The 22,897-nt window shown below is 37.4% G+C and overlaps 1 protein-coding gene across 6 annotated transcripts in view; it reads right to left on the bottom strand.

The window, feature by feature from the left end:
- Positions 1 to 341: 341 nt before the first annotated feature.
- Positions 342 to 22,897, bottom strand: part of CDK13 (cyclin dependent kinase 13) — a 44,702-nt gene continuing 22,146 nt past the window's right edge. For 2 of the 6 annotated variants that reach the window (XM_017821800.1, XM_017821818.1), the window contains 9 exons: positions 17,248 to 17,437; positions 14,737 to 14,793; positions 12,017 to 12,118; positions 11,821 to 11,898; positions 9,693 to 9,809; positions 8,625 to 8,756; positions 6,047 to 6,252; positions 3,845 to 4,408; positions 342 to 2,741 (listed from right to left, as the gene is read on the bottom strand). In XM_017821800.1, coding sequence (XP_017677289.1) covers positions 1,885 to 2,741; positions 3,845 to 4,408; positions 6,047 to 6,252; positions 8,625 to 8,756; positions 9,693 to 9,809; positions 11,821 to 11,898; positions 12,017 to 12,118; positions 14,737 to 14,793; positions 17,248 to 17,437 — 2,303 coding nt within the window. In that variant the 3' untranslated portion in view covers positions 342 to 1,884. The remainder of the gene's footprint in view (positions 2,742 to 3,844; positions 4,409 to 6,046; positions 6,253 to 8,624; positions 8,757 to 9,692; positions 9,810 to 11,820; positions 11,899 to 12,016; positions 12,119 to 14,736; positions 14,794 to 17,247; positions 17,438 to 22,897) is intronic. The other 4 variants (XM_017821826.1, XM_017821830.1, XM_017821808.1 and 1 more) reach the window with 4 other exon arrangements.

The raw sequence follows: 22,897 nt of genomic DNA, 5'->3' as shown, positions 1-22,897 counted from the left end.
CACATGAAACTTTTGCTTTTCTTAAGCACAGGCTACTCAGGTCATAAGTATTTATTTCTGACCTGGCCACTTATATTTTCAGATCCCAGGACTTTTTTTTACTGTGTCTAGTGAAGGCAACTGCCAGACTTGTAGGGACACCGTAGGCAGCAGGACGCTCTCTCTGCTCCCCATTTGCCAGATCCTCAAACACTACGTAGTTAGCGAAGTGAGTTTCTCCACGCTCCACAGGGTGGGATTTAGCCATATAGGAACCAGGATTTTCAATCAAGACAAAACACCAACAGCTTTGGCTTCTACTCTGAAAATCCAAAAAGTCACTGACAAGACTACGTTTGTAATAGTGTAAGTAGAAATTTTACTTTTTTTTAAAAAGTAATATTTAAACACTCAGTTACATAAGGTACCGATTTGTCAACTGGATAATCAGTTGGAAAATTGTTTCCAATATGGGCTTCAAAACATTCTTTTACGTACAGGCAAAATATAACCATACCTCCTCTCTGCGGGAGAGAGACCACTTGTCAAAGGAAGGAAAAAAACATGCTGGAAGTTGTAATTAGTATGAGGAGTGGCTCTTGATAAGAGTTTTAACTATAATAATTTTATCAGTTGTTCAGAGAGACTCAATTCCAATATTAAACTGTTCCGTGGAATAGCAGATATAAAAATCAATTAATTGGCACAATTACAAGTTTACAGAGAATTAGAACTAATGTCAAACGTTTTGCTGTTGCTTTAAATACTGGTCATTTTTCCTTTGGTTACTTTCTACAATGAAGTACTTGTGGTAAAAAGACAAGAATGTCAGCTTTCCACACAAAGTAAAGTAATTACTGCTATTGACATTTAAGAGAAAAAACTATTTTATCACTTGGTAAGGACATACGAAGTATAGTTTATTTGGCAGAGGAACTAAAACACAACAACTCCAAGAGGGAGCTGAGGAAAAACTACACTCTTCATTCTTCTCCTCACTTTTTATGTTTCTCATGAAGTTCAATTTGGAAATTACGATTTCACCAAGGTAAGATCAGGTCTCTAAGTAACTGGCCCATGTAAAGTAAACAGCACAAGGTTATGACCTATTTGAGTTTCTTATTATTATCTGAATTCTCTTGTTAACTACCGAGGTTTAGGCATTATGTTCATACTCATCTATAAAGTACTTCCAAATTTTTGCAGACCTTAAGCTTACATGTTAAGGCACTTACCATTCAAGTAAAACAGTTTTTATATAAACAAGCCTGGGAGATGGACATTTTACCAGAACATCCATTCTTTTTTTTTCTTGAAAGAAAAAAAAAAAAAACATTGACCAAATATTTATAAAATTTTGCATCGAGAGAAAGGTTGTGTTTTATTATCTGAAATGAGCACAAAGTACACCTTCCACAATAACACTGAAAGCAGTGCAAAGACTGACAGTGACCTTTGACTAAAGGTAGTTCTGTAAAAAGAAAAATACCAAATAAATCAGTGCCCTGCTTTGATTGTTGTAAAATTTCCTTTTTTTTTACATAAAAGTTGGTCCAAACTTACAAAAAAAGCACAAATGTGCATAGTTCAGAAGATCTGAAAGAGTGCCATAAAAAGCTGATGTCCCTAAATTTAGCATCCACTTAAAACTGCCAAAATACAAAATAAAATTCAGAACTAGAGTTTGTGAACATGTACAATCAATTTATCTAGTTTTCAGACAACATGAGTTGTAAGCATTTTTTAATTTTTCCTACTGTATGCAAGACCCTTTTCCACATAAAAATAAAGCTGTTGAATTAACATTATTCAAGTCTGTTGAATTGCTGCTTTAAACTGCAGCTAAAGGGGGGGGAAAAAAAGTTTTTCCAGATAAAAATGGTGTGCCTGAGGAAAAACAGATACTCAATATGGTAATCCTCTGCCTCGCCCTCTCACTGCAGATGTGCTAATGTGTCCCCTGTATCCTTGAGAATAGCCAGGTCCTTGGGCAGGAGAAGTCCAAGTCTGTCCATGCATGTGGCTGATGCCACTGGGGTTTTCCTGCAAATTACTTCCATAGCTATAGTTGTGCATCTTTGAGGGCAAAGAGTGTGTACTCTCTGGCCCTGTGGAGGCATCACTGCTGCTCCCCAAAACCGGGATTGGGCCGTGGCTGTATTCAAACCTATGGTCTTTATCTCCACTAAATAGCATGGGGCCAGTGTTGAGGTAAATGTCTCCATAACCAGTTACTGAGCTGGGAAAGGATTCTGAAAAGGCTGATGGAGGAGGGGCAGCACCAGAGTGAGATGAAGCAGTACTGTAGTTATCCAAAGACTGAATATCTGAGTTTCCAAGGAAACTCCTCCTTTCTAATACTCCTGATGATCCACTTCCTATTCCATCGCTACTGCTGTAACAGGCAGATGAAAAAGACGATGATCCAAAGTTATCCTTGTAGTCTGGGCCTGTAACATAGGAGTCTCTAGCCTGATAATCCACACTCGTTTGTACTGGCTCCTCTGTTGTCGCCTGAGCTTGATGCTGAGCAAGCAGCTGCAGAAGAGCTGCTTTCACTCCTGCATGAGGATCTGTTCCTGAAGAGTTAGTTATAGGCAAATGCTGATTCTCTGTCCGATAATCAAGGTCTTCATCAGTGAGAGGCGGAGGCTCTGGTGGCTCGGGGGGACGCTGATCTGGAGGCAGGATCCGAGGGCGCTCCTGTTCGGGTGTTCGGTTTAGAAGCCTCATCTCAGACTGCCTAACCAAATCCTCTTGACCTAAGAAGATGAAAAAGAAAAGCTTTGGAATAAAAACACACAGTAACAGTACCAGAAAGGAAAGGACTTTCCTGGAAAAACAGAGGTTTGTTACTTCAATTCCCATTAACTTATTAGTTAAATTTATCAGTAGTTATACAAATTATTTTGGAGAACAAAATTTGGCAACAGCTCATTTGCCTCAGGAGCATGATGCAGATTTCTCCTTCAAGTAAGATTACCAGCAAGCAGTTAAAGAAAAATAGTAAGAGTTCCCTAAAAACACCCCACCAAAACCAAATAACCGAAACAAAACTCAAGCAACATGTAAACACTAGAAAATTCAAAGAGGGATCAGGAAAGATTCACAAATAGGATAAAAGTCTCAAGGGACAAAAGGCCACCCTATCAAGGAACAGCAAAGCTCTAGGTTTAAAAAAAATCGTGAACAAAAAAGCATACCACTCAAAAAAAAACCCCAAAAACCCTCAGAAAACAGCCCCAAGCACTTCAGAATATTTCTTTCAACAGCTGCAAACCACAAAGCAGTACATACATCACCATATAACGGAAACTGAAATAGCAATCCAAAAAGATGAACAGAGCTCTAAACAGTGAGAAGAGTATGGAAGCCTCGACTGTACTGCAATGGAAACCTTTAGCCATGTGTGCAACAGTTACAAATAGCCACTTATAGAATTTGACACTAAGCAATTGCTCTAGTCAGCACTGAAACCCCAAAATAAAATATCCTCTCACCAAAATATGCTTTACCTAAACACACAGTCAAAACTGGCAAATTCCATTAATGCATCTGCTAGAGAAGACTGTCTTCTCCACCACACACACCACTAAGAAAACCCCAGCCCCCCAGAATAATGATCAGTGTTTCATCACTAATACTTGTGTACCTCTTAGCGTGGGGAACATTGTTTGCTCTGTCTGCACGGCACCTGTTACACTAAGACACAAATTCTATGATCCAGACATAAAACGTGACAAAATCAATTTAATCTCCAATACTCACACAGATTCATATGGCAAACGTGTTAATTCTCTACCCCAAACTATTACACCTCCAGTGCTTAAAGTATTTGCTGGTTAGCAATAAAGGCCTTCAGTACCTGCAGACATATATAATGATTTGATCAGATGTGGGTAGCCAGGTGCTGGAGATTCCACGTCGTCCCGGCTGACAGATGCAGGAGTGGAGGGCTCTGGAGGCTGCCTGAGTTGTAATGACATTTCATTTCCTGATCCGTTTTCCTTCTCCTCCAACACAAAATCTTTTTGTTTTGTTTGCTGAGCCTTTATTAACTGAGACAACAGAACAGCAAATGCACTCTGCACAGCTGCCTGGGCAGCATCAGTCTCAACTTTAGGCTGGCCCAGCTGCGCAGGTGGCACAGGAGGCTGGGTGACGATCTGCTGTTTTAGAGGCTCCTGCTCTGGCGGGGGTGGCGGAGGCGGCGGCGGCTGCTGCTGCTGCTGTTCTGACTGTTTTTCACCTGCTGACAAAATTCCAGCAGGAAGATTTATTTTATTTAGTTGCTGCTGAGTCTCTGGGTTTACCTTAATATTCAATACTTGGGCAAACTGTGCCAAACTAACACTTGTTTTAGACTGTAGCAGGTTTAGCAGGATTGCCACTTCATTCTGGTTTAACTGCTGTCCAGTGCTTGTTTTCGCTAAAGACAAAAAAGGTGTTTTTAAGTATTATTTAGAACTTGCATAATTCAGAAACTCAAAAGAAGACTAATCTAGCATAGCTGACACAACAGGCGAAGCATGGGTTTGGACAACATAGAAATGGAATGCTTTTACATATTAACTGCCTTTGGGGGAGTATCTAGAGGAAATGGAATAGTAAGATCCAATATAAAGAAACTGACTTCCATGAGGTGCACACATGCACTTGGACAGATGGAAAAACATCAAGCTGGAGCTCAATTTTCTACAATACAACTAAGCTGGGGCTTAAGGCCACTTGCTTCAGGCAGCTGTAAGATATCCAATCCCTGTAAAATTTCCTATCTTAGACATATCACATCCCTTTAAAAAGTAGCCATCTGCAAAATGCATTTCCAGTCATATTCTGGCCCATTCTAATTCAGCATCTGGGTTCTAAGACCTGCACAAGCGACCAGGATCTAGATGGCCCAGGAGCTCAGGGTATAAATGCAAAAGCAAGTGCTGAGCTTGAAGGATGAGAAGTCCATCACTTAGTACCAAGAAATACGTAATGAATACAGTTTCTTCATTTAAAGGGAGTTTGACACAAATAAGAGGAGATTATGATGATGCAGGGGAACATGAATAAGGAGGTTGGGATATCAAAGCAGTTTCTTAGCTTCAAACAGCTGTTGTGGTGGTTTATTTTGAAAGAAGCGAAGCAGCATGGACTTAAACAATAAAGTATTATCGAAATGACCATTTTCTATATATCTTGGCACAGATTATTTGGACCTCTGCTCTACCGTTAAATTAAGAGTTGATTCAAGATGGTTAGTATTAAAGAATTTTCAGGTACTATGAGTGCATTAACTGCTTGTTTTTCAGCTGAACTCCTGTATCAATGCCATAGGATTTACGGTCACTTTGCACAGTCAAAAATGGTCTAAATTAATCTTGTCAGGTATCCATTTGGTGTTGTTACTCTGTGTATTTCTACATAGCGTAAGAGAACTATCACTAAACTGCTGACTACCTCAAATGGAGTCCATATAGTCCATTACTTTTCTTATTATATTCATAAAACTGGTCTCAAGCAAGATACTCTAGTTAAGTTTCAGAATTAATGGCTGTGCAATCTACAGAGGTAGATACTTCATGGCATATGACGTTCTGGGGGTGGTTTTTGGTGTTTATTTTTTCTACAACTTGGTTCAGCCCCAACAACCTGGAAAGCTGAAGACTATCATAACATGCAGATGGATTCTGTTCCATTTGAAATGATGACTGTTCTAAACTCTGCCTTCTGATCCATTTATCAATACCAATAACACTTCTCCAATCTATGGAGATTGTGAGGAACTTTGAACAGCTACTGGCTTGTGGAATCACAAAAGAATTACAGATGAGCAAGAGCTAAAATTCTCTCAAAATACAGAGCAAGCAAGGTAGTTGCTCTGACCAGACTGAAAAATTAGGTAAAACTGAAAAGTTTCCAAAAGCAAAGGTAAATCTTTTGTAACAAAGATTTAACTTACAATACTGTTACTCCCTCAAGAATCCAGGAGACGTCAATACTCTGCAAATAACATCTAAAATTTTTAGAGGTGCAATCCAAGTAGAAGGTAATTATAAGAACTGAAAATATTACTGACCAAGTGCTACACTAGAGTTGCCCTGAGTTTTGAGTTGGGAAGAAGTTTGCATGCCTTGTGGGGTGTTGGTTCTGCTCTCATCCATGCCTAGGGATAGATCCTTCCTAGGGACTTTAGCTGCTGTTGAGTCATCAGTCATGCCCATCTGCTTCTGTCTTCTGCGTTTCTTACTCCACAGCTCATGGCAATCTTGCCATAAAGGAAGGCTGCAAAGAATGATTAGAGATAATCAGTTTTATCCCAGAACTATTTTTTTTTAACCATACTGGTAAAATAAATATTTGAGTTATACATAATGTAACTTCTGAAAGATGAACCTACTAGAACTCAGATATACATCAGAAAACACTCAAAAGCCAGCAAAATCTGAGACCTGCTTTTTCTGGCTAAAATCTCTTCACTGATTGCCTATTTCAGAAGCACAAGTCCTTCTAGCAGAAAAGGGGAATGCGTATCTTACAATGAGAATGTTATTTTCTTGAACTCATACTTAAGAAAAGCCTAATTATTTGTGTAATTCAAGACTTCAAAATCGATGCTGCACACTTGCTATGAAATACAATTCACATAGTAACAGATGACAAAGTTATCAATATGCAAGTGGTTTTTTCAAGGTCCTTCTGTCCACTGGTAAAAGTACTGCTGTCTCATTAGGTCAAATATTTGTCCACAATAACAGACACGGCAATGTAGTATTTATAGTGTACAGCACAGCCGGCCAAAAAACATAGGGAAAAAAAAGAAAAACGTTGCAGAAATAAGTTGCATGAATAAATAGCACTTAACACTAGCAAAACTGAGATACTAGGAAGAACAAGGGATGTCTCGATCCTTTAAGACAGACAGATGCAGAGACAAAAGTCTCCTAAGGAACTCATCGGCCACTAATTCTGTCCTTCCATTACAGTTTCCTGCAGGCAGCTCAATTTTGATTTCCTATGGAACACGAAGACCCATTCATAAATAACAGGCAGTAAAAACAGTGTTTTATGTTTTCCTATTACATATTAGTAACTGTCTTAGCTGTTCTGTCACCCAGGAACATAGAAAAATTAGGTGACAGATGACAAGAGACACTGGAAAGGCAATTATGACAACTGCTTTACTCTCTCTCCACACAGCAGGTCAAAGACCTGCCAAGTATTTTCTGAAAAACAAATGGAAGTAAGCAAGAACTCATTGCGAGAAGTATCCTACCATCCCTGCAATCAGCACTGTCACTTTCTTTGAATGAACAGCTGCTTCTTCCCAAAAGAGAACTTCAGTCTTTCAAGAGAACAGTCAACACTTTCCTGTGCACGCTGTCAGAAGTGACTGTAGTTCTTCTTAATTTTTAAAAGGACACCAATGACTAGTTTGTTTTGAATTACCATATATCAGCTTCTAGAATGGATGCATTACCACATCCCTGAAGAATAAAAATTCTTCCCATTCACTTACTTTAAAATGCACATAAAGCAACATTCTGTACAAGTGGTTCTGAGACTCAGCAAACAGCCTAAGATTGCTAATTTCTGATTTTCACACAGTGATATAGTCATATTCAGGTAATGAATCATGTTTCAGGAGCATTAGTAGCATTTGCCCAGAGAGGCTGTGAAGTCTCACTGGAGATATTCAAGAACCACCTGGACATAATTCTGTGTTCTAGGATGACTCTGCTTGAGCAGGGAGGTTGGACCAGATGACCCACTATGATCCCTTCCAACCTTACCCATTCTATGATTCTGTGTAACAACCATGTGTATGTAACAGGTAAGTCTTGAAAGAGTTTTAATAAACTCCTTAGATAAAATGCAAACATTTTTTCCAGTTGGTAACTAATTAAAAAGAAATCAGTATAGGCTGCCTTGAAGGTTCAATTTACTCAAACAATATTGAACGTTCTATGTTCTGACAGCTATCTTGAGGAAAGAATTGAGACCTGCAGATTCTGTAATACCTTCTCATTGTTTTCCTCAGGGCCTGTTTCAATAAGATTTCTACTGATTAAAATGATGATTAGGTCACTGCCAAAATCCTACTGGACACTGCAGTACATTGCCCTCAGAGAAACTGACAGGAAAAATCCTGCACAAAGTATTTCATTCTTCCTGCCTGTAAAACCAAGAATCTGGCTCAGGAAACAATTTATGGTATTTCACTTTAACTCTCAGGTACCTTTGTAGAATTCTATACCCAGTGTCATTCTACCATCAAAGAAGGCAATTCAGATTCATGGAGGACTTCAAAACCCTTGGAAAAAGTAGACACCGATAAACAGAGATAAAAGGGGAATGATGTTTTCTAAACATTAGAAACATTCACAGAAGAGTATTTCTTTAAAGGAAGTAAATCAGTAACTAGTTCTAGGAAAGACAAATGAAACTTCTCAGATGCTCACAAGCACAGCTATCACAGTGTAAGAGTCACTCAGCAGCACAACCATTCTACTGCAGAATCACCATTCAACAACTGTATATACCAATGTTTTTGTTCTACCACCATCTAATTTAACTGAAACATAATAAGCTTAATGAAATCAGTGCACATTCTCATTCCATAGAGGTAAGGACCATTACCAGTGCAAATGACTTACTCTGGAGGAGGCATTTTAGATGGTTCCACATCTCGCAGAAATTCACACTGAAGAGCCTGTTCAGCTGTGCAGCGTTTGCTGGGATCCAGAGCAAGCATATAATCGAATAAATCTAATGCAGCTGGTGGGATGCTACAAAAGTGCAAAATGGAGAAAAGCATTGTATTTTTACTTTGTATCATACACTTCCGCACAAAATTTTAAGAAACACATCCCTTCCAAGATAACTGATCATTAACTCCTCAAATAACTTACATATTAACAAAATCCACTCACAACCTGAGTATGGTAGCAAGAAGTAGAAATAAACTTCACCTTTTACTACCTGTGCAACCATATAACATAAGCTTTCTTTGCTTTGTGTTGTTTAATTGTTTAAACATTGTCCTTACATAAAAACACCCCAAAGTTTTTAAGCCAAGACTGTGTTACTGTCCACTTTGGAATTTAGCACCCAGGGAGTTGCACTTCTGATTGGTCCACGGATAATAATTTTATTGCTTTAAAGATATTAGTTTCATTAGTATGAACAGATGATGCATTTCTCCAGAAACCCACAGTACCTGAAGGAGGGGAACAAACCCTTTAAAACAGGCTTACAGCTGTTTTCCATAACTTTCACTTGTGATATTTGCACAAAACTAGTCCAGTGGTAGTACTTTAGAACATATAGTTCAGATAACTCCTCTGTGTTGAATGATTTATGACCCAAAAGACTGTAATGTTAACCAGATCGCATATTCAGCTGTAGCCAGTTATACTAATAAATAACAATCAATTTTTTTGGACAGGGCAACAAGCAGGTGTACCAATCATGGAAAACAAATGTTTCCTTAGGTGAAAGCTGACAGGTGGCTGAAATTTTAGGGCCTTCTTTTCTCTTCTTCAAGTTCCTATTAAATAAGGGTTAATACAAGCTCTGTGGGTATCATGGGAAGGACAAGAACCTAAAGCCATTTTTGCTTTACACTTGATCTATGCTCATTCTCTGGAAAATACTGAAGTTCATAACGTCTCCAGGAAAACTTAATGCTATTACAGTTGACTAAATTAATTCTTCATCCTTACAAAGCAAACTCTTCTCTCAGTTTTCGACGATACTGCTTCTTTGGTTTCATTGTGTTGAAATAAGCTAATTTTATAACATCGGGCCACACTGCTGGACAAGGACTCCCGCAAATTCGGCTGTACCAAAAAGAAGGGAAAAAAGGGTATGAGATCCAAACCCACAAATGAGCACAGCTGTCATTTTGTTCTTGCATGTACAGTGAAAACCAAAATAATTTCCAATTTTAATGCTCAGGTTATTTTTAGCTAAAATTTCTCTACTGTCAAATGCTCAACACATTAAATAATGGAGAATTGTCTACAAAGGGTAATCACCCCGCCCAAACTAAACTTACTGTTTCTGCCTCAGCCCAGCCCACACATCCTTCACTATGTCTGAACAGGACTCTGGGTATTTGACTTGAACTGGATAACCCATGGTTCGAATAACTTTTATGTCCTTAGCTCCCAATGCCACTGACAATATACCAAATGGCTGAAAACCCACTTTTCACTGAGAATTTATTTAACACTGAACACATAAAGGGGAAAAAAAAATCTCAGTAAGGCCTCAAGGCAGAAGCAAGATTTGACCACTAGAAAACATCTGTATTTTTTACTTCAGTTATGAGTTTTATGTGTCAAGCCTCATTTATGTCCACAAATAGTTGCCCACAGTCTTACTCTTACCACTCCATCCCCACCCATTTTATCCAACAAAGGATGGCTAAGCACAGATTGATCAACATCACACTTCTGAGCAGAAGAACTAAGGCGGCATTTTCATACACTCAAGGCTTTAAACTCTGATGCAGGCAATCATAAAAGGACATTTTGCAAAAACATTTCCCTAGTTCAGCCCTCCTATTTACCAGATTTAAACCGTTAGTGTAAGAGAACTAATGATCTATTAGTCACGCCTCAAATGCTATGCAAACCAATCTGACTTTACACTGTTTGGGGTATGTAATTTTCAGGAGGGAAAAGACAAATAACACATCTATCTCTTCCTATGAGATTTTACTTCAGCTCTACCTTTGAACATTAAAGTAAATGCATAGCAGCAATAAAGAGGAAAAATGCAGATGCTTCCAGCAGAAGGGAACCACAAAGTTTTAGTTTTCTGTACCAGAGGTACAACACAAAGAAAAAAAACCCTCAAATGACTCATTGTAACATTCTTCAATGCCATCTAGTGCTCAAAAGCAAAATTTCCCCAAGTTAGGAGTTTAACTCTCCTTACACCGAAAATGACCACTGATATGCTCTGCACCTCCTAAAAAACTTAATTTGTCCAGGCTGGCTAATAACACTTTACACAGAAACATGCTACTGTTCAATCTGTTTTGAAAAACATTTCAATATATAACTTTGTAATATTTTTTTATTAAGGTAATTTTTAAAATAATGTGGAACATTTACTGTTCAGGTTCTCTAAGTTCCGTAGAACTTTCCCCCTTGTTTCTAGGAAAAAGACCTCTCCCTGTTTATAAGATGAATTATGACATCAGAATCGAGCAATTTTTACTTGCAAAAAGAAGGGAAAGAAAAAAGATGCTCTGGTTCCACTGAGTTAAATACCTATCATTCTGTGATTTATTGAGAACAAGGAAAGGAACAAAATTTTTACCTCCACCAAGTGTTTAGTGGTTTGTAAGGGAACAGAAATATTTCCACAAAAATAATAAAGCCCAGGTGTGTATGTGGTAGGTTTGAAACAAGAACTCAAGGCCAGCAGCATGCCAAGTACCTACTCCTCTCAAATACCACTTGTCCTTATTATTTTCCATGTTCTTATTTTGATTTGCTGCAAGGAAGTTGCAACATCATCTTAAAAAATAATGGGCATTTTGATTACTCTCTCTTTACAACTTCAGTAACAGGCAATTCCAGTCGTTCTACAAAAAACTCTCTTACTAATCAACTGTACATTGCTAGGAGCACAGAATACTCACAAAAAAACCCCTTTCTCCACGTCTGTGCAAAAGCCATTTGCTTTACACACCCTTCAGAACCTCTAACATCTCACTAAGGGCAATAACATGAGTACTGGAGAACATTCACAGTGCATTATCTCCGATTTTAACACCAACAAAAGAAACCTGTCAGTTTATGAGGCACCTACTATGGGTCAGTGCTTGCAAGTTACCTTATGAGTTCCAGCTGTGCAAGTTCTTGATTTGCTTGAAATATTGGCTTTTTTGTAAAAAGTTCACCCAGGATGCAGCTGTAAAACAGTTTTGCATAATTCCATCATTATGGCTTTTAATATAGATTAATAGAAACATTTAAGATTTATTTTTAGCTTGTTTTTGTCCTTGCTACACTTCTGTCCAAACTCTTACCCACAGCTCCAAACATCGATAGCTGGTGTGTATCTTTCTTCTCCGAGCAGAAGTTCTGGGGGCCGATACCATAACGTAATAACTTTGTTGGTATATGGTCGGCTGTTGGGGGGAGGAAAAAGAGAGAACTATCATTTTACTACCATCTCACCTCTGAAAAAGTGATACCTTAAGGACTTTGTGATGCTGTACAATCTTCCACTCTTAATTTCAGTCCTGCAAAGCAGTAACTGCACAAAGGCAAATGCAACTGTTTGACCAAGGCTATCAAAGGCCAGATTGAAAATATAAATAATAATCACACAGTCATCTCGATGCTATGTGAATCCTGTATCTCAATTACTATTCAGAGAGCAACACTGTATATTTACACTAATAATTTCCAAGCAAATATTGATTATTAGCATACTGAATATAAGACCTCTACGAACATTTTAAAAAGAAGAAAAAAAGTCACTTTTCCCTCTTTAAGTAGGAGTAAAAGAGATACACAGCCTTTTTCTGGAACTACATCCTTCAACAATTTTGATTCCAAAGCCTGGAATGCTTCCAATATCTTCCTATATTTCACAACATCTTTAATTCTCTACAGCTCTAACCAGAAGTTCCGGTCACTGGGAATAATCCTTTCTACCCTCCCACTGAAGGAAGGATTTCCACTATCTTAGACACACATTTTTTATGTGCACAGGCTGAGATACAGTATCAACAGTCCAGAATGAAAAGTAGAAAACAGATGTTCAATTTTAGGTTTTGTTTCAGCAAGGGTGTTTTAAAAGTGAACCCAGAATTCTTTCAGTTTTAATAATTCACTCTTACTAACATCAAGTAACTCCAAACAGAAAGCACAGTAATATTAATTGTGGAGTATGAACGACCATAGAAGAAAGTCCAACAAGCTCTTACAACATACTCAGTCGTACAGGCATCATTTCTCCAAAATCATCTGAGTATTTTTTTCATTAACAAACTCCACAATTCATTTTAAAAATGTAGGATGTTTTTGGAAACAATCCCATCATTTATCATATTTATCTCTGAAGCAAGCATTCCTCTTTGAAATGTTTACATGGTATGGACTTTCTCTACAGATATACTGCTCATATATATTAGTATATGGTGCTCTTTATTTGAACAGATGTCTTCTCATGCAATCTGTCGTATCTCCTACTCCAAACATGTTTAATCCACCAGAATAACACTTAAAGGAGCACAACTACAACAACCAATGGGAATTTATTTAAATTTTTATTTCCTCCCCGTTATGCTCCTACTAAATTCTGTACCCTTTTAAACAGTATTAAATTCCAAACAATAGGAAATCAAATGCAAAATACATGAATTTAAAGTAGCAGCTATTATACACTTGTTGGTATACATTAATTATGTCTGTTACTGCAGGTCAGAAACTACTTAGGAGGGAAATGAATGACAAAAGAATTGTCAAAAATCTACTAATGAGATTCTAGTTATCCTCCCAAGTTCAACTGGCAATTCTATTAGCTAGCTTAATTACATTTTAATCTTGGTTTCATTTATGCATAATGGTGTAATATTGTTGTTTGATGCACAGTAAAACCTGTTATTTGGACTATAAAGATGCTGAATTTTCAAATCTTAATTATCAGCGAGTTTTACAAGCAAAATGTAAATTCATTTAAAAACAGACATTAAAAAAAACAAAACATGGTAAACCAGAGGAAAAAACCAAACCATTAGGTCAATTTGGTGCATGTTAAAACAAGAAGATAGGATAACATCAAACCTTTTATTATAAGTACATCCAAACCCAAAAAATAATTAGGCAGCAGCTGTTTAAGATGATCGTACCCTGCTACTATACTGAACAGTTTTCATAACTCTACTTAAGCATATTTTCCTGAAATGACAGCTCAGAATACAGTGAAACTAAGGCTATCAGGTTCATCAACAAGCCAAGAGCTCTGTGAGAAAACAATAAACCCATAAAGCTAACATTATTGATATTATTTCCCAAATTAGCATGCAGAAATCAAAGCAAGCTGAGGTATCCAACCACCTCATGTACATACTAGTGTAGTGAACATTCAGCTTGAATTGTGAAAACTCAGTTCCACATGAGAAATACATTACAAAGTAAATACAGAAGTTCTTAATCATAAGAAACTGTGCACCTGTTTCCTGGAGTATGAGTATAATGAAGCCAAGCACAACAGAAGCACAAGTCACAGGAAGTTTCAGGATAACTTTTATTTAAACTTGTATCGCTGTTTCCAGCAGATTCAACATCACTGACTGCCTAAGGAGTACAATGAACCTCTTCAAATGTAAGGTTACATCTCACACAAAAGTAATGCTCATTGAATAGGAAACAGTATTACTACTTTGTGCCAGCAAAAAAAAAATTTGCTTTCCCTAAATAAAGTCTTCAGTATATCAACAGAAAAAATATACTTTAGGTTTACAGGACCAGAAACCTAGGACTGTAACTCTTAATTTCCAGTCAATATATGGCCACTCTCTACAGTTATTTATCCAGAACGCCTGGAAAAGCAATACACTTGCACAAAGACTTCTGTGGTTTTATGCAGTGCAAGACAATGTGCACTTCTTTAAATTTCCTAAGGTATTACAGTACAATAAGATTTCCTCTAAACAAAACAGTGTTCTGGCGCCCATAGTAGAGTTATGCAGAAAGATTAAACTTCTGAATTCTTTTTCACAGTATAATTGTATCTTACCTTTCTTCAGAGTTGTACAGCCGAGCAAGCCCAAAATCCGCAAGCTTTATCTGCCCTCTGGTGGAAAAAGCAAAGAATTATTTAGTGGTTAATCCTGTTGAGATTTCCTCTCCCAAATCAGGTAAAGTTTAAGACTGCAAGTGATCTTCACCAAACCACATTACAAAGAGGCAATGCCTTGCAATCTGTGCGTTTCTTCAGTAAACAAATACACTAACATACTGATTAGGAAAGACAAGTAAGCAAAATTAGGTATGCTCATCAAATGGCATTTACATCAGTGAATGTTAGTAAAAATTTAGGTGTATTCCAGTCAATAAATCTGCAGGAAAAAAAACAGAGGGAGGAAACTGCTATTTTCTCATGGCTTACTGCCATGCTAGCATGAGCATTTGTACAACACGAGCATTTGTACGTCCTTCTAGGAAGCCACAAAGTCCTGTTCTGCTCTTGTACAGTTTAAATACAGCCTTAAAATCAGGGTGACTGACAAGATAAGAGCTTCTATTTTTGCCAACAGCCAACTTGCTGAATGACACAACCCCTAACCCATTCCTGAGTTTTCCCATATACGAGGGGAAGAGTAGAAGATACAGAGCTCTTGCCTGGCAGTTCCCACAGCTAAAAGGTACTGCTCAATGACCAGAACCCCCCTGTAAAGTCTGGATGATTTAAACAGAAAGCTATCTGCGAGCTTCTCTAATACATTCTAAATGAATGTTGGACTGTTATACCTGAGTTTGCTTTTCAATACTCATAAGCTTTTATAATTCCCATTACTTCCAAATACATATTACTTTATCAAATTAGGGCAAGACTTGCTGATGTGCATAAGAATGACAATTTTGTGATAATAAAATATACATTACAGTTTCCATCCACTTTTTTCCTCAGATGTATACTCAGATTTGCTGTAACACTTGAAGAACCCCCATAAACAAAGAAATGTTCCCCTCAAATATATATGCTTATTCCTCAGAGAGGTTATTTGTGGAAGATGAATGTCTTTGCTCAAAAATTTGTTGAAGTTGCATATCTAAAAGATACATAATCCATGTGTTTGGCTTCAGGCTGTAACTACTAATGCAATTTTAGAAACACTGGCTTAAAATTATTCAGATCAACTACTGAATTTTGTTTCTACCAGTGGAAACATCTAAGGATGCTCAGAAAATATCCTCAGGGGAAAAAACCCCAAAACTCTGTATCCTGGACTGGAGGGAGCACAGTAAAATACCAAGCTCCTCCTCTACCATAATTCACTCTTCTCCACTGTCAGGTTACACCTCAGCTTCTGAGTTCCCAAAGGTGCACAAACCCTGGAGATCAGCAGGCAATAAGATTAGGTGTACGGGCACAATGAGTGATGGGGAGGAACATGTACATCTGTTCAAAAGTCTGTATCATAATCTGGCAAGACTGTGCTAAGATCCAGAGTTGAAAATAATCTAATGTTAGTTTGCTCTATGGGAAAAAGGAGGGGAAAATGGAAAATTTAATTTGGAGAAAGCTGGGAAAAAAACTAGGGTCCTACCAAAAGAGATCCATTTTGCCCAGTATTTCATCTCCAACAGCAGCAGTAGATTTTTAGGGAGAACACATGAACCCACTCCCTTTAGGGCTCATCTTCTTTTTACTTAACCACCACCCACAATCATTGTGCTAAGGATGGTAAAACAGGTCCCTGTCCATTCTTATTACCAGGTCCTAATGATCCTATCCCTTGAATGTGTATCATCTTTTTGAAACTCCTGACACTACCCAGAAAACCTCCTGTGACAACAAATCCCAGAAGCTGACTGACTACCTGCTCTGTAACAACACTCTTTTTTGCTGTTATAAACCTTGGTCTTATAGTTGCTTCCTGGATTTAGTACTGCAGGGTTTGATGTACAACAGTTTGTAAAAAAGTTGTCCACTACCTTCACACCGGCCTTTTATTTGCTGCTGCTGCACACCAAAAGCAGCAAGGTTAGTAATAAGATTTGTAATTACAAGGTGTTAAAGTAGTAAGAAACAAATCCTTCTCCCCATTTGATTGTAGTTACAATTGCAAACCCAAGGTACATTTGAACACGCCTAACTGAATACTTTTTAAAGCATTATCCTGACTGATGAAGATGAGGACCTCAGAATTATGTCACAAAGAACCAGCCACATTTCCATCTTGAAACGAGATGGCAAAAAGAATACATATCAAATGCTTCTGTCTTACAATTCTGTTTTAATATATTTGAACTCAGATAATTTTCCCCCAATACTCTGATTTAAAAGACTCGAGTTTCAATCCTGCTGTTTTAACACATATAAATTTAACACATAGTTGCAGGACCCGGTGTTAAGCAGGAACATTACCATATTAGTATTTTGCAATTGATTTGGAAGAAACTAGGAAATCTAAAAAATAAGTTTTGCTAATGACTCAAAGCAGGTGAACTCTGAAGATTAAAAGAAGGACTTAAAGATGTTAACAGACAATTTTTGTTACAGACTTTTAAGTAATATCCATACCTATTATTTAGAAGAATATTTGAACATTTGATATCTCTGTGCAAAAAGTTCTTCTTGTGGCAATACGCCAAGCCCTCCATCAGCTGTCTCATAAAAGATTTAATATGATTTTCATTAAAATGAACCAAACCAGATTCTAGCAGTCCCATCAAGTCATGGTCCATATATTCAAATACCAGGTAAAATGCACCTAGAAAAAGAAAGGGAAAGGGTATGAGAAACAGAGATAAAAACTGATTTAACAGCAGTCCAAAGCATTGTTGTTGCCTACTTTTTAAAATCAGAAGTATTTTTCATGCAACTGCCCACATTTTCTTCAGTATTTATAGCTGTACCTCGTGCCAAATAATAGCAGTTAAATATAGTGCAGTAAAATGTTTTCATAAAACTGCTTTTCCATGTAAACAATTGTACTAGTCAAATGTTTGTGAAAACAAATATAATGCTAGCATATGGTGCTTTAATCTAGATAGACACGTACTCTCCCTATAGCTCTCAACCTCCATACATTTTATTGGAAGAAAACTGTGTTAATATTCCCTATATAAAATTTGGGGAGAAATACAGAAACAAAATATGTACAAGCATTATTAGTTCATCTGTCATGATTCAGTGACTGATTTTTTAAAAAGACTTCTGTGTAATTGGGTCAGAAATAAGTCTGCCCTTCTCAGACTAAAAATACCTATAAGACAGGACAAAATGAGAAAGCAGAACTAAGCTATTAGTAACAACAGCTCTGCAAAGATGGAGTTCATATTTCAAGTCGCCACATACATACATTAAGCACAGGAGAATCTGGTCTTATCTCACATCAGCATATGTAATTCCACAAATAAAGCTATTAAAGCCAAGGCTCTTTGATACATATAAGTACTCTTAAAGAGGAAAAGTGCTGACTGCTTCAGAAGCAGCAACAACCCATCTCCAGCACAACCACTCCCAGTACAATCTACATTTTAGTACTTCGTTCTTTTCCTTCTAAACTCTGGGACAGACAGGACAGTGAAGCTGCTGCAGAGCACTGGTGGCAGTGGAGAAACCACATTCAAGAGGGTCCGTCTATCTTGCATTTTGAAAAACCTCCTCTCAAAGCCACTACTTCAAATACCTTCTGCCCAACAAGTACTCATTACAGGTTCCCGCTCCTAAATAAGAAGTTTCAACTCAGAAACTAGTGAAAGTCTTGGAGCAATAACAAGAAGTCAGCTTGACAGAACACACAGCCTCATTCTAATGAACTGACTTGTTTTCTTGTATAGTAGCTGAAAAAGGAAGAAAGAATGCTAAGTCCATCTGCTATTTAACAAGCAGGAAAAAGATTACTCATGCAGTAAGTGTTAAACTTGTAATAAAGATCAGCAAAGATCAGCTAAACCACAGGATACTGCATAAGACACTCAAGAGTTCATTGTTTTTAATTTAGGTACTTTTGTCCTGCTGTATGTGATACAGAGGAAGTAAAATACTAATCATAAAATACAATAAAATACCCCTGTACAGAGGAGGTCAATCAAGCAGGTACAATAAAACCCCATCACTTCAAAAGGAGAGAAGGAAGTACTAAGAGCCACGAATAACCAAAAGTCTGCTGTGTTACTAACTGCATAACTGAGTTCACCAATGCAGTTCACCAGTTCAGCATGGAAAAGCACAGAGGCTCCTAATCTTGGTCTTTTCAAACAAGATAGCAATCTGCTGTTAGCTCTACTTCAGTGACAACTGCTGAAGTATGAACCATGACATATTTTAAAATGCTTTGAAATAAACACCTGATATTAATGCTGCAGCGTCACAATAACCTAGATATGCCCTTCAGAGGATGTCACCTCAAAAAAAAACTGAATACCAATGAATCTTGGTATCTTCTTGCTCTGGAATAAAAGGGAAAGTTAATTCTGTCATGGCAGCTGGCTGCATGTGTGTACATGACAAGGAGAAAGACTGACTGCAGACCTGTTTAGTGAGAACAGCTGAACAGAGTCCTCTTGTTTATATGCAAAGTAGGCTCCATGCCTTGAGCAATTTCCTGCTCTGTCACTAGCTCCCAGGATTTTTTCACTGCTATTTATAACCAGCAATCACAACTGGTACCCTCATGCAAGAAGGAAAGCTGACAACAATGGAGACAATTCATAAATAAAGCAGAGTAGTACCTGGGAGACGACATACGATTATTTATATTCTCTGCAACTCTCATTAAGAAACATACACCAGAACAGTAAAAATGCTAAATGTTCTTTCCATATAAGATTAAGAGGAAATTCACAGATCCATTACACTTGTGCATTACTACCTATTTCCTACCCACATGATAGACAATGTTAGGATTTGATTTAAAAAGAAAAACTTAAAGCCAAATCTTCTATATTCACTCTGAGAAACTATTAAAATTAGTCTAACTTTTGCAATCTAACCATTAAAACCTGATTACTGGTATTACTCAAGCTATATTTGGAAGTGACTGTAGCTGCAAAAAAGTTATCAAGCAAACTGAAATGAAACTCCTGTTAGTTGATTCCTACACAAATACAGTCCCCTTTTCTGACAGAAATCTACAGTTTCTGTCAATAAAATAGTTAAGTTATTCCATCTGATAATTTCAAATCTCCATTGCTTTTCATCAGATTGGGGAATCTGATCCTTTTTAATAGGAAAAGAAGCTATAGTTAGTTATTCAGGAAGAAGAAACAGTCCTTGAAGACTTCACAAGTGAATTGTGCACAGCCAGAAGCATGCTTACTACAACTTAGTCGGAGTTCAAGTTTACAGCATACTTTAGTTCTATCAAAACAAATGCCACGTAAATGTCCATTTTTCAAAAAAGGGAAACATAACAGAAAAAAACAATAGTTTGCTCCTTTATTAAGGCAAGACATTTGATAACTTGGAAGTTTCACTTTAAAATGACCTTTTCTTTCACACTAGCTTTGCCCAGTATCCCCATTTCTGAAAGCAGTGTCATAAAAACGTGAAGCTCTCTTAACAGTAAGGTGCACGCAATTCAAAAAAACCAAGCATTATTTATTTGACTTTAAAGTTCCTCATCTTACTGTTGTTATGTCAAAGGCCTGCACTTCCCAATAAGTAAGTACCTATGGGGTGGGAGGACGCCTAGAGTCCATTTCCATACACAAGTGCTAACACAGGAAGTATTAACAGGGGTGTGTGTCTTGGGTGCCGCATTTCCTTTGCTAATACCATGCAGCTCATCTTCTTTCCTTCATCAACTGAGATAATAAGAAACCTTAATGTCACTACATGTTGATGGAGCAGCTGAACAGGAGTAATACTGCCTACTTCTGAATATGGGATAAGAGAGAGCAGCTGAATCTCTTAGGGAGGTACACAATAAATAAAGGAGACTCACATGGATGGAAATAATCTTCACCTTACTCCTTTTGTTTGCACTTAGAAAAATTCATCTTTCTGACCATTTTGTCAGTTAAGACTGATGGGGTTCATCAAGTGAGATACCAATTTAGAATGATTAAAGGATTAACACATTGTCTCCTCTTGGTCATATATTTCAAGTCATGGAGCTCCAAGAGTAGCAATTTCTTAACACAAAATGAGTGGGGTAAAGTGGTGTAAAGCTATGCATACAAAATAGGTAAAGCAATAAAATGTGGCACTAATGATCTGTAATTCTTTCCTGAGAGGCCAAAAAAACCTAACAAAACATACTTTGCATTTTTGTGACACAGACAGGCTCTGGATTTTTTTTGGATTGTCATCAAACCACACAAATCCAACAAAACAGGACATTAAGTTATGCACTTGCTCCCAAAGACACAAATGCTTCAGACGGGGGGGGGAGCGGGGAGGGTGCAGCAGGGGAAAATGATCCAAAAGCCTCTGTCGATGACAGCTTTTAAGCAAATGTTTTCCAAATGTAATTCATAGGGAAGGTGTTTGGTATTTCTCAAAATATCTGATTAGATACACATCAGAGGAACCGGGAGCCCAGAAGTGCCTTATTACATGCAAATTTTAATTTAATTCTGGTATAAATGCTTACAATTGTATCTTGAAGTGCAGAAATGCTTTAAAACAAACTCAGAATCCCTGCTTTATTCAGTGCATGGTATGTACAATGCTGAGTTGTTGCACAGGTTTTCAACATTTGTTATGTACTCACTATTCAGATTTTCATTTTGCTAATAAAGCCTCCTCAGCTTCTTCTACAACACAATTTTCCCCCTTGATTGATTAAATACAACTGGATTATAGTTATTCTTCTATTCCCTTAACATTTCTCTTTCAGTACTCATGATACACTATATTGTAAGAGTTTTAAACAGGATTTTATCAAACAGAGCTTGAAAACCAAAGAAGAAACTGTCCATTAATTCTTTGGAGTTCCTTACATTTGAATTCTTTAAAGTCCCTTAAACAGACATTTCTCTTGTCTTTCAACTCATGTTTTATTAATCTCTTTTATGATTTGCAAAACACCAAATATAGGCCTAGCCACTGAATTATTCACCTGAAGACTAAAGAAACCATTGATGCTATACTATTTTTTTTCTTTCTTTATATTTTCACCCAATATTAAGTTTCTATTTAATTATAATGTTATTCTTGTTACTCTTCCATTGGAAAGTTTAATTGCATTCTCCTCTTGAAGCAAATCCAACCCAAGCTCCATATATGTCCTGATATAGGCATACAGGCCAAGGGCATACAGAAGCACTGGTATTAAATACTGTCCTTGTTTCATCATATACAACAAGGAAATAAGAAACCAAACAAAAAAAAAGAACAGAAATCTTTGATTAATCATCAGGGATTTTTCTCATTTTGCCATAGCTCAAGTTGAAAAGCCACACAATCAGGTCTGCACTCATTCCAGACCAGAGTCCAGTACAGCACACACAAATGGGAAGCACCACTCAAGCAATCACACTATTCCTGATAACTTAGCCCGTAGCATGAAAACTATTTGGGTAAGACATTTCTATCAGCTATTTCAGGAGCAGCAAGGCAAGCTGTAGATCATTACAGGTTTCTGAAATTCTGCTCAGATTGGTTTTACCCAACTTCCTAGGAAACCCCGACAAAGCTAGCTAAGTAGAGAAGAAGCTGTACAGAGAAGCACTCTGATGACTACGGGATTGCTGTCACAGACTCCTTCCAAATCATAAGCTTTCAGACTAAGTACTCCTTGACAGCTCTGGGAAAGCAATTTGCTAGTCATATGACAATGTACTACAGAGTTTGTGTCCTCATGTACTACAGTACTGTCAAGATAAATATCAACTTCATGCCTAAAAAGTTTGCTAATTTGTATTGCAAATCAAATCAAAATTTAATCTACAGAAACACACACAAAATCCGAACAGATAATTTACACTTACACATACAAAAAAACAAACCCCAAAAAATCCAAAACAACAACAAAGAAACAAGCCACAGTGTTAACCAGATCTGTTATTACTGGTCTCCATGCAAAGTTTTATATCCTTCCTCAGGTTAGCAAAAATGCCTATTCCAGTCAGAAGGATGAAGGGATGTCAGTCAGCATACCTACTGTGTTTACATTCACAGCAAGAAAAGCTAAGTCAGGCACTTTCCATTTGTTTAGTAAAAAGAGATCATGGCAATCCCATAGCTAGACTGTTGAGTACTTGCAAACAGCTCCCAGCTG

This window comes from Lepidothrix coronata, unplaced genomic scaffold (genome assembly GCF_001604755.1).
Source record: "Lepidothrix coronata isolate B3197 unplaced genomic scaffold, Lepidothrix_coronata-1.0 Scaffold3, whole genome shotgun sequence".
Classification (NCBI taxonomy): Eukaryota; Metazoa; Chordata; class Aves; order Passeriformes; family Pipridae; genus Lepidothrix; species Lepidothrix coronata.
The sequence above is the reverse complement of the archived record's forward strand: the minus strand, read 5'-3'. Positions and strand labels throughout refer to the sequence as shown.